The sequence below is a fragment of the Aricia agestis genome, chromosome 19, assembly GCF_905147365.1.
Source record: "Aricia agestis chromosome 19, ilAriAges1.1, whole genome shotgun sequence".
Lineage (NCBI taxonomy): Eukaryota > Metazoa > Arthropoda > Insecta > Lepidoptera > Lycaenidae > Aricia > Aricia agestis.
The window spans coordinates 12,880,001-12,897,371 of NC_056424.1; the positions used below are offsets into that span (position 1 = coordinate 12,880,001).

Here is a 17,371-nt window from a genome sequence, read left to right on the forward strand (position 1 = left end):
TGCGTGGGTCCCGAAATTTTATCCAGTAAACTGGCCAGTGTTCCTGACGTCTTGAATCTAACGCAGAACGCCAATTATGTACTACTTTGACAAGTGTGACGTATTACATTCTAACGAAGTCGAATTGTGGAACGCGCCATGTGTGATGTGGCTGTCGAGTAGCTTTTCCAACGTGTAATGGCTGGACACGTATTAACTTTCTTATAATATGTCCGTGGTATTAAGTTGATAAGTAGATAGTCAATCAATTTTAACTTAATTTTTAAACTTGTACTATGTCCACACGTATTTAAGTAGTTAAGCAGTAAGCTCTTTAGTTAACTCAAGATGGACGATCAACGAATACCTACTCTTTTAGTTCAAATTTTTTTCACACCAAAATTATTAGTAATCGCCATAGCTGATACCACTGATACTATATCGAATATATCTCATTGCTTGGCTTGTTTATTTCTAAAATTCGTGCTTCTTACATTATGATGATTATATTGTAAAGCGATCAGTAATGCGGCCTATAACTGCTCTTTTTAATGTCTCTATCGTCGTCAGGTAGTATCGTATTTTTACAGCCCTATAAAATCAATGGCACAGCACTAACTGTTAACGATAACGAGACACATCACACAACACTATTAACGGCTCTATCCACTAGCTCTACCATGAATTTGAAGCTATAGTTTTTATCGATAATCGATACCGACTACGTAAATTTTTAGTATGGCAAATTTTACAGTCCCTCTAGCGGTCACTTGTGGAACTAAAATCGCCATACTAAAAATTTACGTAGTCGGTATCGAGTATCGATAAATACTAAACTCATTAAACTCATGGTAGAGCTACTGATATCTTTAGAGCCTGGCTCTTGACTTGAAGATAGTGTTGATTTAAAGTTAAAATATTGTTTTACAGTTTAAAGAAATGAATGAAGGTAAGGGTATGTAAGGCTTATGAAAACAATGGGTTGCACTCCGGGATTCCGGGCAAAGTGAAAAAAAAGAGAAACAGGCATTTTCGCCACGCGGTAGAAAGTCTCTAGTATACTTACTATAGTTACTAGTTATACTTTTCTTTCCTTTGTCGCGCCATCGATCTACTCTCCCTGAGCTGTCTTACGAAATTTCAATAAGGACCAGTCTCGTTAAGCAAGTTAATGTTACGGGAGCCCTAGAACAAAGTTTTTTTTTATTACTTACAAGCGAATTTTTTGTGGGTAGCTTCATTTTGATAAGACGAACAACATTTTTATTTTATTGTCGAAAAATCTCGAAAGTGGTAGCTAACAGAGATAAAAAGGGATTTCATACTTTGACCTGATGGTTTTAAAATATGGATTGTTCTATTTGTAGGACAATGTTACTCTTAAATTATATAACTATTAACCTACCAATATACAAAAAATCAGCTTGTTAGGGTTCCGTTTTAGGGTTCAGTAGTCAACCAAGTTTTGTTGATTACAGAACAATCCATATTTTAGTACCATCAAGTCAAAGTATAAAATCCTTTCTATCTCTGTTAGCTACCACTTTCGAGATATTTCGAAAATAAAAAAGTTGTTCGTCTCAAAATGAAGCTACTCACAAAAAAATTAGCTTGTTAGTAATCAAAAAAAGGTTGTTCTAGGACTCCCGTACTATAATCATTTTAGCCATCCCAAAAAGTTCACAACACCGCTAAAGAAATTTTCACTTCAAGTAGTGTAGTGAAATCATCCACACGCACACATACATGTTGATTCTTGTAAAATACGTATTTCAGCCATGTTTGTGGTCGTTGCGTTCATTGGCCTAATTGTTCCAGGCGAAGATGACGGAGCCGGGGGCGGTGACCCCGGACACGGAGGCGCCGGACACCGGGCAGGTGGTGCTGCCGGTGAAGAAGAAGCCCCGGGGGAAACCCCAGGTGGAGCGGCCCAAGCAGGTCCTGCTGTGCCTCTCCCTGGAAAACCCCCTGAGGAAGCTCTGCATCAACATTGTGGAGTGGAAGTATCCTTTTAAAAATGTCTGCCTAGTGCTTCGGTTCGGTTTGTAAGAGCCTGGAGGTGACAGACAAACGGACATGCTGACGACAGACGTTCAAGTTTTAGTAAAAGGTCACGTTTTTACTCTTTGGCTACGGAACACCAAAAAAGTAACTTAGATAATAAAACGACGAGACGAGGCACAAAATTCATTCTCTACATATCTTCTTATATTATAAGTAAGTATATAAAATTCTCGTGTCACAATGTTAGGGCGCGTACTCCTCCGAAACGTCTTTACTGATTTTATATGCATATTTAGTGGGTCGGATAATCGGCTACTGGGTAGTTTTTATATTGATAAGTGCATATTTTGTTGAATAAATAATAGTAAATTATTACAACTCAAGATTGACGGCGACCATTGTTTGTGCGACGGGATAGCGATGGACTTGCTATACTTATTTTAGTAACTTCAATAAAATAATTCGGGCGAAATACTTAATATGGCAAAGAAACGTTTGCCCATGGAATTAATATGTACTACGTACTAGTACATATTAATTCCATGCGTTTGCCGGGACAGCTAGTTTTTATCTATACTAATATTATAAAGAGGTTTACACTTTGTTTGTTTGTTTAATTGTAATGAATAGGCTCAAAAACTACTGGACCGATTTTAAAAATTCTTCACCATTTGAAAGCTACATTATTTACGAGTAACATAGGCTACTTTTTATTTTGGAAAATATAGGGTTCCGTAAGATATTTCAGTTTTTCGGAAACAACCAGAAAATTTACTTATTTTGCGTATGCTGCCTAAACTATAAAAGATAGAACCATACAATGTTCTAAATAAATGTAGATCTTATAAATATCTACAAAAATGTCCGCGACACACTATACCTATCTATGTCAAGTGAGGCAAAACAACCATTTTTTTTATTTAAAAATCTTGATTTTTTTTGGACTACATTTAAACGCATTTATTTTACTCATGCTAATAATCCTTATCAAAATAAATTATTTCATCTCTAAGTACAGTTTAAGTAGACAATATTTGGTCTTTGATTGACTAAAATTGGACGTTTGGTTTAGAAGTTATGGCGAAATTAAAATATTTCGATTTACGCCCATTTCGAAGTGGGCGCTGAAGGGGCGCTGCTACCAAGGCGGGGTCGGGGGTGCGCTCGCGGCAGAGGAGTTTAGATCTATTCAGAGTATTGACTATTGAGTAGTAATGTAGATCTATCAGTAGTATCGACGGAGAGCTGACGACCAAATCAGTCACGTAGCTTCAGCTGTGTTAAAACTCCGTAAGCTACTTCCCTGAACAACCCTTTCTGATAATCTGCGTGCTGGCAGGACGGGGGCGGTGGGTCTGGGAGTAGTGGGGTGGAGAAAAAAAGAAAAAAAATGTAGGTTCAGCTGTATTAAAACTCCGTTTGCTACTTCCTTGAACAACCCTTTTTGATAATCTGCGTGCTGGCAGGCCGTGGGCGGTGGGTCTGGGAGTAGTGGGGTGGAGAAAAAAAGAAAAAAAAATGTAGGTTCAGCTGTATTAAAACTCCGTTTGCTACTTCCTTGAACAACCCTTTTTGATAATCTGCGTGCTGGCAGGCCGTGGGCGGTGGGTCTGGGAGTAGTGGGGTGGAGAAAAAAAGAAAAAAAAATGTAGGTTCAGCTGTATTAAAACTCCGTTTGCTACTTCCTTGAACAACCCTTTTTGATAATCTGCGTGCTGGCAGGCCGTGGGCGGTGGGTCTGGGAGTAGTGGGGTAGAGAAAAAAAGAAAAAAAATGTAGGTTCAGCTGTATTAAAACTCCGTTTGCTACTTCCCTGAACAACCCTTTCTGATAATCTGCGTGCTGGCAGGACGGGGGCGGTGGGTCTGGGAGTAGTGGGGTGGAGAAAAAAATAAAAAAAATGTAGGTTCAGCTGTATTAAAACTCCGTTTGCTACTTTCTTGAACAACCCTTTCTGATAATCTGCGTGCTGGCAGGCCGTGGGCGGTGGGTCTGGGAGTAGTGGGGTGGAGAAAAAAATAAAAAAAATGTAGGTTCAGCTGTATTAAAACTCCGTTTGCTACTTTCCTGAACAACCCTTTCTGATAATCTGCGTGCTGGCAGGACGGGGGCGGTGGGTCTGGGTGTAGTAGGGTTGGGAAAAAATTGGAAAAAATGTAGTTTCAGCGACTTAATAGTGTTTGCGATGGTAAATGTTAATTTATAATTTTTTCACATAGATAATAATGAATAACCGGCCAAGTACGAGACGGACTCACGCACGAAGGGTTCCGTATTTCAGAAGTCTATCTATAGATATAAATTTCAGAAGTCTATCTATAGCGGTCCTTGTGAATTGAATTGAAATATTCTTTATTGTGCACACTTATAAAGATACAAATTAAGGAGTACAGGAAAAAGGACAAAATATTCAGGTGTCACAATGGCGGCCTTATTACTAGGTAGCAATCTCTTCCAGGCAACCACCACGGGCAAAGGTGAGATTGCAGTAAAGAAGAGAAACGTGCATGTGCAAACAAAAGAATACAAAAAAAAAAAAAAAACACAACATGCATAATAAAAATATACAATAATACTATACATATATATTATAAATATAATAGAATGATACTATACTTAAATTACTAATAGATATAATAATTATAGCAGACACGGATAGTAATTAATAATTTAAAGTGTAATTTAACTCACAACAAATGCATGGATTATGATTAAGTATTATTTTTACAGATAGCTAAGTAATGCGACTTGACGAGACTTTTGAAAGCATTCAATGTTTTTGCAAGTCTGATATGCTTTGGCAACGAATTCCAGAGCCTTATACCAGTAACAACGAAGGAGGAACCGTAAAATTTTGTTTGATGCACGGGCATTTCTAGTTGATGATTCGACGCAGATCTGAGCTCCTTAACAGTAGCTTGACGAAATACAAATTTTTCTTTTAAGTAAATAGGTGTCGTAGGATCATTTATAATGTTGTAAACGAGTGATAGTATACGAGCATCTCGTCGAAAGCGTATGGGCAGCCACTTCAAACTCGTACGAAATTCAGACACGTGGTCGAATTTTTTTAGCCCGAATATAAATCTGATCGCAAGGTTTTGAAGTCTCTCTAGCTTATTTATTTGATCATCGGTCATATTCGTCAAACAAGCGTCAGCATAGTCGAGGATTGATAGGAATAGGGACTCAGCGATCTTAATTTTGGTTGGGATAGGCAAGAGGTAACGAAGGCGACAAACAGAGTACCAGGTTGCAAAAATCTTTTTACTAGTTTCTTTTATGTGTTGAGACCAGGATAATGTGTCATCAAAATACACACCCAAGTTTTTAATACATTTACTAAAAGGGATCACTACGTTGTTTAGGCACACGGGAGGTAAGCTGTTCCAGTCAATCCTAGATACAAGCCCAGGACTGCCGATAATAATTAGCTGGGTTTTAGATGGATTGATTACCAGGCCGTGGCGCTTACTCCAGTCATTAATTAGTTCCAATTCCGTGTTGAGAGAGCCAATAGTACTACATAGATCAAACAAGGAGGTATGAGTATATACTTGAAAGTCATCGGCATATAAATGTGACAAGAGAGAAGTGGATTTAGTGATGGAATTGATAAAAATCGCAAATAGAAGAGGTGACAAGACCCCACCCTGAGGAACACCGGCTAAGATGTCACTCCAATCCGAAAAAGATTCATTCAATTTGACTCTCTGACGACGACCAATGAGGTAGCTGCGAATTAAGGCAACCACTGCCGGAGATATGTTGATAGACCTTAGCAAACTCAGCAAAATATCATGATCGACTGTGTTAAATGCGTTGCTAAAGTCTAACAATGTCAATATAGTGAGTAGTTTGTTGTCCATACCATGACGAATGTCATCGATCACTTTAATTAATGCCGTAGTGGTACTGTGCCCCCGACGAAAACCGGACTGAAAGGAGCTTAGGATATTATTGTCCAGTAAGAAGTTTGTAAGCTGGTAACTGATCAACCGTTCTAAAACTTTGGAAAGGAAAGGTAATACTGAAATAGGACGGAAGTCAGATACCAACTTTGGCTTAGAGGTCTTTGGTAACGGTATTACGTAAGCATCCTTCCAAGCACTAGGGAAAACACAAGTATCAATACAATGATTGAAGATATGGACTAATACAGGGGTGATGGACTCGAGAATAGGAATAATCATCTTACGACTAATTCCATCATCACCTACGGCATTCGAGGAAATTGACGCAACATGTTTTTCGACTTCCACTCCAGTAACATGGCTTAGAACAAGAGGCGAAGACTGAGGAATTGGTAAATTTGCAAGGTGATCAAGTGTACGGGATTTTAGAGCCGGATTCAAACAACTAGAAGCACAGGTAAACTGTTTGTTCAATACGTCAGCGTTTATTGAGCAAGTACCATCTACTGAGCTTTTTCCTACCCCAAGAGTCCTTAAAAACTTCCATACTTTACACGGATCAGCATTTTCAACAGAGGAGTGGATGTAGCGACGCTGGGCATCTCTACACATTTTGTTGCAACGATTCCGAATTTTAATGTATTTTTCTCGTTGAACACTGCAATTGGTCAGTTTATATTTGGCTTTTGCAGAATGCTTCTGTTTTATCAAGGCTTTCAAATCGTCAGTGAGCCAGGGTGCAGGTAACTGCTTTATTTTAACTGGCCTGATTGGTGCATGCGTGTCATAGAGTTGTGTTATGAGTGTATTAAAAGCATTTAATTTGTTATCAACATGATCAGCATTGAATACAGGTGACCAGTCAATATTACTTGCATCCATTTTCAAACTATCTATATTGAGAGCCGAGAAATTCCGCTGTAGTACAACCTTCTTTTTAAGTTTAGGTGGCCGCAGGTTATATGAGACATAAATAAGGTCGTGATAAGAAAATATATCAGCAGAGCATTGACCATGATTCACAACCAGGTTAGGAGACGATACAATAATGAGATCCAGAAGAGATGGCGAGCAACCAGGAAAAGTATGAGTAGGATTAAGGGGAAGCAAATGTAAATTACAACCACCCAAAACAGAATTAAGTTTTTTAGTTCTAAAGTCGTCTTTTGCCATGCAAGTGTTAAAGTCCCCCATAACGATAGAATGTTGGTAGCTCGGCGTATACAATTCAAGAGTATGTTCAAGTACTGTAAAGTAATCCATTTGTGATGAGGGACAATAGCAGACCTTGTGATACAGCCTGGAGTCATACAGTCAGTCAGATAGTCATATTTTTTTCATTTTTCCCCACCCCACCACTCCCACACCCACCGCCCACGGCCTGCCAGCACGCAGATTATCAGAAAGGGTTGTTCAGGGAAGTAGCTAACGGAGTTTTAACACAGCTGAAGCTACATGTAACATGACTGATTTGGTCGTCAGCTCTTAGTCGAGTAGTAGTAGAAGATCTATGAGTAAACAAACAAAGTTTACCTCTTTATAAAATTAGTAAGTATAGATTAAAAACTACTGAATCGATTTTAATCATTTTTTCAGTGAGTGACGTAGGCTATATACTATTTTTTACCCGTGCGAAGCCGGGGCGGGTCGCTAGTATATTATAAAGTTTGTGCTTCGTCTTGCCCTTTGGAGGTGTATGGTGCCGTATTTAGTTATCAAGAATGACACTATGCATTATAAAAATAATAAAATTTCTTTGTCTTTTCTCAAAGTGTGAAGAGCTCAAATGATTCGAAGTCCATACCCAATTCGATCTCAATACAATGATGTTTAACTGAACCGAGCTTGAAAATCACCTGATCACTCACCGCAAGTAATTAATCAATATCTAAATGATGTTACTATAAATTATGAAGTGTATGTTTAGCAACGTATTTACATTAATGAATGATTGCCTACTCGTATCGTTACCATACTACGAAGTCTACGTTCAGTAGCGTGTTGTAAAGCTGATTGATTACTTGTGGTTTCAGTTTCATAAATTGCGTTAGACGTTTCGTGATTTTTGACCGGGTACCCCCTAAGATATCGTAATGCTAACGTTATACTCACATACGGTTTTGTTCGATGGTTTTACTCCGAATCGAAGGAAATTACATATTTGACATATTTAATTCCATCGAGCCGGCTCGAAGCCAGCTTTCGAGCTATCGGTTTTGCCGGTTCACACGGTGGTTATTGCTCGATTTGGAGTAAAACTATCGAGCAAAACCGTATGTCAGTACTTAGCATATGATTTACATCGACTCTTCCCCATATTATGTCAATAGTTTTAAACGTCTCCCAGACAGACGCGGCCTGCGGTGGCGGTGGCGGTGGCGGTCAGTTGCATGACTTGGCCGCGTGGCCGCGTGGGTCTGTGTCGTTCCTAGAACTCTCAAGTCACCCAACTGACCGCCACCGCCACCGCAGGCCGCGTCTGTCTGGGAGACGCTTTAAACGCGACAGTTTTGTTTTAATTAAAAAAAAAAATTAAAAAAAAAACGGCCAAGTGCGAGTCGGACTCGAGCACGAAGAGTTCCGTACCGAAATAGAGGAAAAATAGGCCTAAATTGTGTTTTTGTGTGGGATAATTTTTAATTTAATTTGATTATTATTATTAAATATTAAATGACGCATATAATAAATGATTTTGTGAAAAATTCTAGTGCCAACCTGTTACCGTTATTTATATCATAGACTTAATATATACTTTATATAGACCAAAAAATGCCAAAAAATCACGTTTATTGTATGGGAGCCCCCCTTAATTTTTTATTTTATTTTTAATATTTTTTTTATAGCGGCAACAGAAATACTACAGAAAGTCTAGCTATAGCGGTTCTTGAGATACAGCCTGGAGACAGACAGACGGACAGGCGGACAGACGGACAGACATCGAAGTCTTAGTAATAGGGTCCCGTTTTCACCCTACAAAATGAGTAAAATATAATTTTATTGTTGATGAAATGATCCTTGGACAACTATCCAATTTCTGATCTACATAATCTATCTTTAAGGGAGATCGCAGACGACAGACTTTTTGTGCGATCGAGTCTGCGGCGCCCATACAATCGGCATGGCCTGGGCCGTGCCATGTCGCCCGATTGCATGGGCGCCGCAAACTCAATCGCACAAAAAGTCTGTCGTCTGCGATCTCCTTATGGCAGATGTATCATTAATTATTCTAAAGACTAATGATAATAATAATTATTCTCCTGAGCCGCGGCAGACCGTTCGAGTACATGATCCTGACGACGATATTCGCCAACTGCATCGCGCTCGCCATCTTTACGCCCTACCCCGCCTCCGACACCAACCACACTAACCAAGTTTTAGTAAGTATTATAAGTATTTAATCAGCAAAATTAGCAAAAGGTTCTTCTGATAGTAAACGGGTAGCACGGACTATCGCAGTACGTATAAGTCATCATGTGTTGTTACTTGCGTTCCTAGACCTATATCTCTATTCCCTTATTTCACGCGCTAAGTGAAATGCAACGTAACTTTTCGCCAGTGCTCTCTTAGGTCGTCGTATCTAGAAACGCTGACTGATTCGTGCCAATGCATAGTTCTTTCACGTTTTAAAACTATGCCGTATGTCGGTATAATATGTATATATTATACCGATATACGGCATAGTTTTAAGCGAACAATTTCAGACTTGTTCATTTTGCAAGTCTTGCAAAATGAACAAGTCTGAAATTGTTCGCTGCAAAGTTCGCTGAAACTATCAAGAATTTAATCGTCCAGTTTTTATGATACCTAATTAAATGCTACAGTAGGTATTCAAGAATCTAGATAGCTAGTAGTAGCACGCGACGTGTCGCAGACATCCATTTACTAGAGTGCTTGTTATTACTGACCGTATCTGATACCCTTCGGAGAACATTTACAAAACGCGAAATATGCAATACGAAGAATGGATGGCAATAAAATGATGACCATAGTGACAATATCCGAAAATATGGTCTCTAGAATAAGTTTACTTGTGCAATAAAAGTCAACTGGTATAGACTACTCCACAGTTTAGCAGCTTTCGGGGCGTAATTACTTAAAGACTAATAAATGTATTACATTATTTTCCAAATACCTAAATCTAAAACTAAATAGTAAACAGTCTGCAACTAGCGTTCATCGACAAAATCTCATCCAGACGACTTTTAGGTTGGCCGCATACGCATGTTTTCCGAATTCGTTTTCCATATCCAGAATTATTGCGTGAGACTAGCGCAAACGTTCCTTTTTTTCAAAGCGCGAATGCACCGGCTTGCACTTGAAATTTACGTGCGGAATTCGTTCTGTACGGAGATAAACGAGCGTATGCGGCAGTTACCTACTATATTTTATACAAATTCCATACATTCGGATTTGGAAAACGTGCGTATGCGGCCAGCCTAAAAGTCGTCTGGATGAAAATTTATCGGTGAATACTATAGTTGCAGATTGTTTACTATTTAGTTTTAGATTTAGATACTTTGAAAATAATGTAATACATTTATTAGTCTTTAAGTTATTACGCCCCGAAAGCTGTTAAACTGTGCAGTTGCACCATGCGGCCAGCCTTATAACCTAGTTATAGACAAGTAGATGTGTACAAAGGCAGATTTGATGCAAGCGAATGGCGATTAAGAGCTACTAACATCACACAATTTTTTTTCTGAGTAAAGGTCTACGGAATTGTAATTGGCCTCTTTATGACTTCATTATTTACTGCAGGGCGTTTTCCAGCTATTAAAATTTCTTCTTCACATTTTCCAGGACAAAGTGGAGTGGATCTTCATGGCGATATTCACGGGGGAGTGCGTGATGAAGATCATCGCGTACGGCTTCCTGTTCCACCCGGGCGCCTACCTGCGGAACACCTGGAACAGTCTCGATTTCACCATCGTCACCATCGGGTGAGTTGATGATGATGATGGGGATGATAATGACAATAACAGTCATGATCTTTGAACTGAAAACTAAATTCTCTTATGAGACCTACATGTATGAGAGTTGAATGTATACGCCTATACAATAAAATCCCAGAAAATGTTCAAAATCTACCTTTAAACAAATTTAAAAAAGCAGTTAAAGAACGTTTGTGTGCTAAAGCGTATTATAAAGTCAATGATTTCTTCGAGGACAGCACACCTTGGGAATAGGGTGGCTCCATGCAGGTTACTTTTCTTTTAATTTTGTTACATAGCTGTAAGCCATAACATTGTAATTTTCCATTTTTTTTTGCAAAAGATGGCCCCGTGCGAGTTTCTTACGCCGGTTCTTCTCGGCGGGGTAGTTCCCGAACCGGTGGTAGGCAACGTAGTTTCTTCGTTCGACTTTCAAAAAGTGTATCATGATACCCATTTTGAATAAAAAGATATTTTATTTTATTATTTTATTGATATTTCATTTTTTACTCTACTCCATGCATACTTCTATCGGTCTAATTATCTGTTAGCTCTAGTCTTCACGCTTAAACGCAGAACCATTTGGACGAAATCTGTTGTGGAATCTGTCCACAGTTTTCACGCGGCCAACTAATTTCAGTGCAATGAAACTACAAACCATATTAAATAAATTGGACGCTGTTAAGCATTCGTGTGCTAACCCACATAAAAATTACGTATTGAGTTATGAATGCAGTTATATTCTATAAATGATTTAGAATAAGACTGCATTCAAAATTTAACAACACAAAAAATTGTGGGTTAGGACACTAATGCTTAACAGCGACCATTTAGCATTACTAAATATGGTTTGTAGTTTCCTCTTCTTGCTCAATACCAAGACGAAACAGCTCCCGTGAAATTAATTTCTTCGCGCAAATTTCCAAATAACATCTGGTTTCTAGTTTATCCCTTAGTATTTACAATTTCTAGTTCTTAGGATAGACTTCAAGGACATTGGAACTGTCTCGCTAGTCACTATATCGAGAGGACCGTGACCTACATCCGTGTCACGCGTCGTTATAAGTGTTTGATGCGAGTAGCGACTCAATTATGAAATTAACGATCTACGAATATTGCAGATCTATTAACTCAATTACTTATAGTTTTCCTTTTATTTTTGCATATTTTGTTTTCGTTACCAAAAGATGTTTCGAAGTCGTTTATACGTTTACGTTACGATATTCAGAGTCCCTAGTATACTCAATCATAAAATTATGATTTATGACATTAAAATCGGTAACAGTTTTCACAAACTTCCCATTAATAATGACGATAACAAATAAATCTCGTGCCCCATTTCCATAGACTTTGGCAAACTTTCGGGAGCAACCTTGACCCAAAACTGAAACACTGAACTGCTATCTTGTTGTTTACATCAGCCATTGTTAGTCACCATCAATAATTAATTATTACTAAGTAATAAAGAATAAATGAAAACAGCCGAAACATGCATTGTTTATTTTTTTATATATTTTTTTTAAACGTTGTGGGTCTCGTAGATTTTAAATTTTCCCATAAATGGAAGGAGAAGATGTAGAGTTCGAATTTCAACTTTTGAGTCACTTTGGTACCTGTATTTATTTTAGCGGCTTTTTTATCCCTTGTATATCAACTGTGTTAAAAGTTTTAAAAAGTCAGATCAAATTTTTAACACCTTTGATAGTTACTGAATAAAAATATTATTTTAATGACAATAACTCATGTTGTTTATATCTATTTCCAGTGTAATGAGTCAGCTCCTGCAGTTGATATCGAAGGACCTGTTTGACGTGAAGGCTCTGAGGGCTTTTCGTGTACTTCGGCCCTTGAGGCTTGTGTCTGGAGTTCCAAGTGAGTTTCTAAATGATGATTAGCCTCATGATCTTGTTCTGATTATATTTTAAATTCAGACTTTTGGACCAAAACAATCCAAATTATGTTTTGCGTTAATGGTTGATTTTTATCTGATTCAATTCATATTATGTTTGTTTGCTTTAAGTCATTAAATTTTAATACATATTCCCTAGCGAAAGATTTCCTAATTATTATAGTAATAGATAGTCCCGTATATATCTACGCCCGCACCTGGTTCTTTTCTGGCTTTATTGTGAAAGTTTAAGACGTTTGACGTTTCACATTCCAGGTCTCCAGATCGTGCTGAACTCGATCCTCAAGGCGATGGTGCCGCTGTTCCACATCGCGTTCCTGGTGCTGTTCGTCATCATCATCTACGCCATCATCGGTCTGGAGTTATTCTCGGGCGTGCTGCATCAGACCTGCTACGATAAGAGTACTGGTAAGATTATATTTTAGACGCAATTTTCCCTTGACTCTGTAATTTACCGCAACATCATTTTTATAAGAATATGGAAACACGATACAAAAAAAATATGATCCAAAGGGGTGGATTTAATCTGGGTGGTGACTGGTGACATAGCAGAAAATCAGTTTCCCTTTTTTAATACACTAGAATTTTATTTTCATCTTATGTAAACGCAAATAAATGTACGACATCGTAAATAGTAACAAATGACAGTAACTCAAAACATTAATAGACGTAAGAGAGAAAAAAAAGTTATTAAAATGCTCTTATTGATTTCAGGCCTTCCAATGGATGACCCGAAGCCGTGCAGCAAGGAAGCAGACGTCGGGTACCAGTGCGATGTAGATCAGATCTGCAAGGGGCCGTGGGATGGGCCAAACGATGGCATCACCAATTTTGACAACATTGGCTACTCCATGCTCACGGTCTTCCAATGCATCACGCTCGAGGGCTGGACTGACATCATGTATGCTGTAAGTGATTTCTACTTTTTGGTAATGGTGATCTTATTAAGCTTACTGCCGCACTCAGAGTAGAACATTAATAACTTAAATGTAATTAATTCAAAATTTTGACATAAGCCCCATACATTATCTGTCAAACTCTCCATTAAATTGAAGGTTAATCGTAATTAAATGTCTGTGAGTACAGCGGTTTGTCACCAACAAAAACTAAGCCAAAAACTAAAAAAAAAACTTGAGAGGTGTCGGGACACCCGAATGGAACGAAGTTATTTCTTATGTTCAAAAAACCTGTATGCATAATATGCATACAGATTTTTGAACATGTATAATCTATAATATAAAAATGAGTCGCTGAATGTGTTGCTAAGCGCAAAACTCAAGAACGGTTGGACCGATTTCGCTAATTCTTTTTTTAAAATATTCCTTGAAGTACGAGGATGGTTCTTACGAAGAGAACAATTCTAAAAAAAAATTAAATTTCCTGAAAAAGTCTAAAAACAACACTTTTCTATACTTACTCATGGGAGTATTGTATGGACAAAAGATTTGTGATAATACTTACTTAAAAGTCAAATATATAAAAATGGATTTTCAATTATGTTAGTAACGCTAAAACTCGAAAACGGCTGAACGGGTTGGACTAATTTTAGTCTTAAAATATTCGTAGAAGTCCAGGGACAAAAGGACAAAAGTGACACGAAGTTCACCGGGACAGCTAGTTATATTATAATTATACACCTACAAAATATAATAAAAACTATTATACACTCAAAAAAATTGTTAAAAAAACGCCATCTATTGACGCCCAGGAATACTAACAACGCGTTGCTGTTTATTTAAAAAAAACGCCATCTAGTTGACGCACAGGAATACTTACTAATAACGCCCTCTGCCTCTAACATGCAGGTACTAATAAAAAAGTGTCGAGGTCAAATCAAGGTCAAATATCGTTCTGTCTAGCCTTCAGATTTACGCCGAACGCGCGATAAGGAACTCCGTTCCAAAAACGTGTGGCTCGGGGACTGGCGCGGTAAAGCTATTGCATAGTATTTTTTATCAACTTATGCAATTATAATTCGCGCACTGTGCCGAAGTTTGCCGAACTGAAACGACGCTAGACGATGCACGGCTTTCAACGCCGCACCGCTCTTCCGGTCGGAGTGGTCGGACGTTAGGTTTATTTTCGTTACGGAATTTCTTGATTCGATCGCCGCACTCAAAGCCCGCGATAAAGCTATGCAATAGCTAAAAAAACATTTGGTAAGCAATGCAATGGCTTTAGGCAATGATTGTGCAAGGCAAGATTTTTATCTATACCATTCTTACTTATAATAACTGTCTGGTAAACTAGAAATTCTGGATTCATTGTTCCAGATTTCCGATGTAAAAGGCAATACCTGGGTCTGGATCTACTTCGTCACGCTGGTCATCTTTGGAAACTTCTTCGTCATGAACCTTATTCTTGGTGTATTGTCTGGGTGAGTAGACGCTTCTATTACTGTATAATATTATTAATATAATGCTTAATTATTTAGAAAACCTGTAACATTTTATTATTGTCGGTAGAGAGTTTTCAAAGGAGAGAGAAAAAGCGAAAAATCGAGGAGACTTCCAGAAGACGAGGGAGAGGCAACAATTTGAAGAAGACATGAAAGGGTATCTGGACTGGATAACTGTAGCGGAAGAATTAGATCTGGAGAACGATCCAGCGCAGAAGCAAGAAACAAATGACAATCAGGGTAAGGTACTTTTCATGAAATTATAGTATACTAGTTGACACCCATAAAGTTAATATACCTAGCGGAATAGAGCAACAATCTCGAGCTGTCAAACGAAACCGAAATTGGTTTCAGCTGTGTGTAAAAATATGTGTACGTATACACTTACACAAGCATGATTGAACATGATTTCTATGAGATTAAATTGTCAACGTGCGGCACGTGCCGACTACACGTCAAAAAAAGAGTGCTGCTGTCATGTGTCACACGTCTCTTTTTACCACGCAGTGTTACTGATAGTGACATCTATCTTGCTCAGGCCTTTGTTTCTCTATTCCGCTAGGTATATTAACTTTATGTTCACGCCCGCAATTCCGTCGCGGCCAAAATACGTTTATTGCGCGGGAACTGTACATTTTTTCGGGAAAAAACTATTTTATGTGAAGGACTCGGGACTCAATGTATTTGTATACAAAATTTCATTAAAAATCGGTATATAGCGGTTTAAGCGCGATACGATAATAGACAGACACATTTTCGTATTAATAATATTAGTATGGATAGTAAAAATAATAAATATTAATTAATACCTATTACTAACATTGATTTTAAATACTTTCTTGCAGGGAAGAAAAAAGAACGAGAGAACGGTGACAACCAACGCAATGACGAAAATGGAGACAGAGAACCTTCGCAGACAGCCTGCAAAATATACTGCAAGCGATTTGTTAAGGTATGTAATAGCTTAGGTAAACACATTTATTTTTTAATTAATTTATTTAAACATTTATTGCACACAAGACACTGTTTACATAAAAAATGACATAGAAAGACGACACAAAGGAACTGCTTATTTCTAAAGAAATTTCTTACAGCAGCCCTACAGAGAGAGATGCGATATAAGACATCAGATAGAGCGTGCACAATAACAAGATTATACTTACTATATCTATACTATAAGTACACAAAACTAATAATAATAAAACATACATGTATTGTTAACCAAATTAATACTAGTGCAATATTGATAATTATAAATAATAATAATAAGTACTATACAATATGTCGATAATACATAAATACTACTAGCTGTTTGACCGAGCTTTGCTCGGTATTCGATAAAGCACGAATAAAATGACATTTTCTAAAAGCGATTCCTAGCTAGATCGATTTATCGCCCCCGAAACCCCCTATATACTAAATTTCATGAAAATCGTTGGAGCCGATTCCGAGATTCCAATTATATTTATATATATATATAAGAATTGCTCGTTTAATGATATAAGATATGTATATTTAATAACGTTACTTAAATGGATTGAGATTCTTGAAGATATTGCTCTGTTTTTTTTTTATAAAAGTGTCTTTATTTTAGAACATAAAAAGTTTCCAAACAGCAGATGTATTTATAGGCAATCCTAGGATGGCCCTCAAATACATAGTCTTATTATAAAATCCATCGCGTATAGCTATGGGTGTTAGAAATGTTGTGTATTGATGTAATGAAATGTTTACAGGTGAATCGGCGCATGCGCAGGGCGTGCCGCAAGGCAGTAAAGACGCAAGCGTTCTACTGGACCATCATTGTACTTGTATTCCTGAACACGCTAGTCCTAGCCACAGAACATCACCAGTAAGTTTTCAAGCTTACAAATTAAAATACGTTAATTAAATCATCACCATGAAATCACCAATATCATAAAAAAAAATATGAGAAAAAAGTAAAGAGTAAGTAACACAATATTCATATTTTCTTTTTGTGGCAAACAATTGTTACACTCTGTTTTAATTTGTTTTTGTGTAGAGGAAGATCTGATATTAATTAAAGTCGCGTTATATTTCAGACAAGAGGAATGGTTGGACGATTTCCAGAACTACGCAAACTACTTGTTCGTGGTACTGTTTACTATTGAAATGGTCGTCAAAATGTACGCTCTGGGATTTCAGGTAAATATTAGTTACTTACTACTTAATAAAAACCATATATTTTATTACAATAGATGTTCTTTTATTTGCT

The 17,371-nt window shown here is 37.6% G+C and overlaps 1 protein-coding gene across 5 annotated transcripts in view; it reads left to right on the forward strand.

Moving 5' to 3' along the window:
• LOC121736876 (muscle calcium channel subunit alpha-1-like) overlaps nucleotides 1-17,371 on the forward strand; it is a 55,222-nt gene that overhangs the window by 15,640 nt on the left and 22,211 nt on the right. For all 5 annotated transcript variants that reach the window (XM_042128347.1, XM_042128348.1, XM_042128349.1 and 2 more), the window contains exons 2-12: nucleotides 1,798-1,982; nucleotides 9,169-9,274; nucleotides 10,698-10,837; nucleotides 12,594-12,700; nucleotides 12,993-13,145; nucleotides 13,452-13,645; nucleotides 15,011-15,114; nucleotides 15,203-15,375; nucleotides 15,981-16,087; nucleotides 16,872-16,987; nucleotides 17,199-17,301. In XM_042128347.1, the coding sequence (XP_041984281.1) occupies nucleotides 1,804-1,982; nucleotides 9,169-9,274; nucleotides 10,698-10,837; nucleotides 12,594-12,700; nucleotides 12,993-13,145; nucleotides 13,452-13,645; nucleotides 15,011-15,114; nucleotides 15,203-15,375; nucleotides 15,981-16,087; nucleotides 16,872-16,987; nucleotides 17,199-17,301 (1,482 nt within the window). In that variant the 5' untranslated portion in view covers nucleotides 1,798-1,803. The remainder of the gene's footprint in view (nucleotides 1-1,797; nucleotides 1,983-9,168; nucleotides 9,275-10,697; nucleotides 10,838-12,593; nucleotides 12,701-12,992; nucleotides 13,146-13,451; nucleotides 13,646-15,010; nucleotides 15,115-15,202; nucleotides 15,376-15,980; nucleotides 16,088-16,871; nucleotides 16,988-17,198; nucleotides 17,302-17,371) is intronic.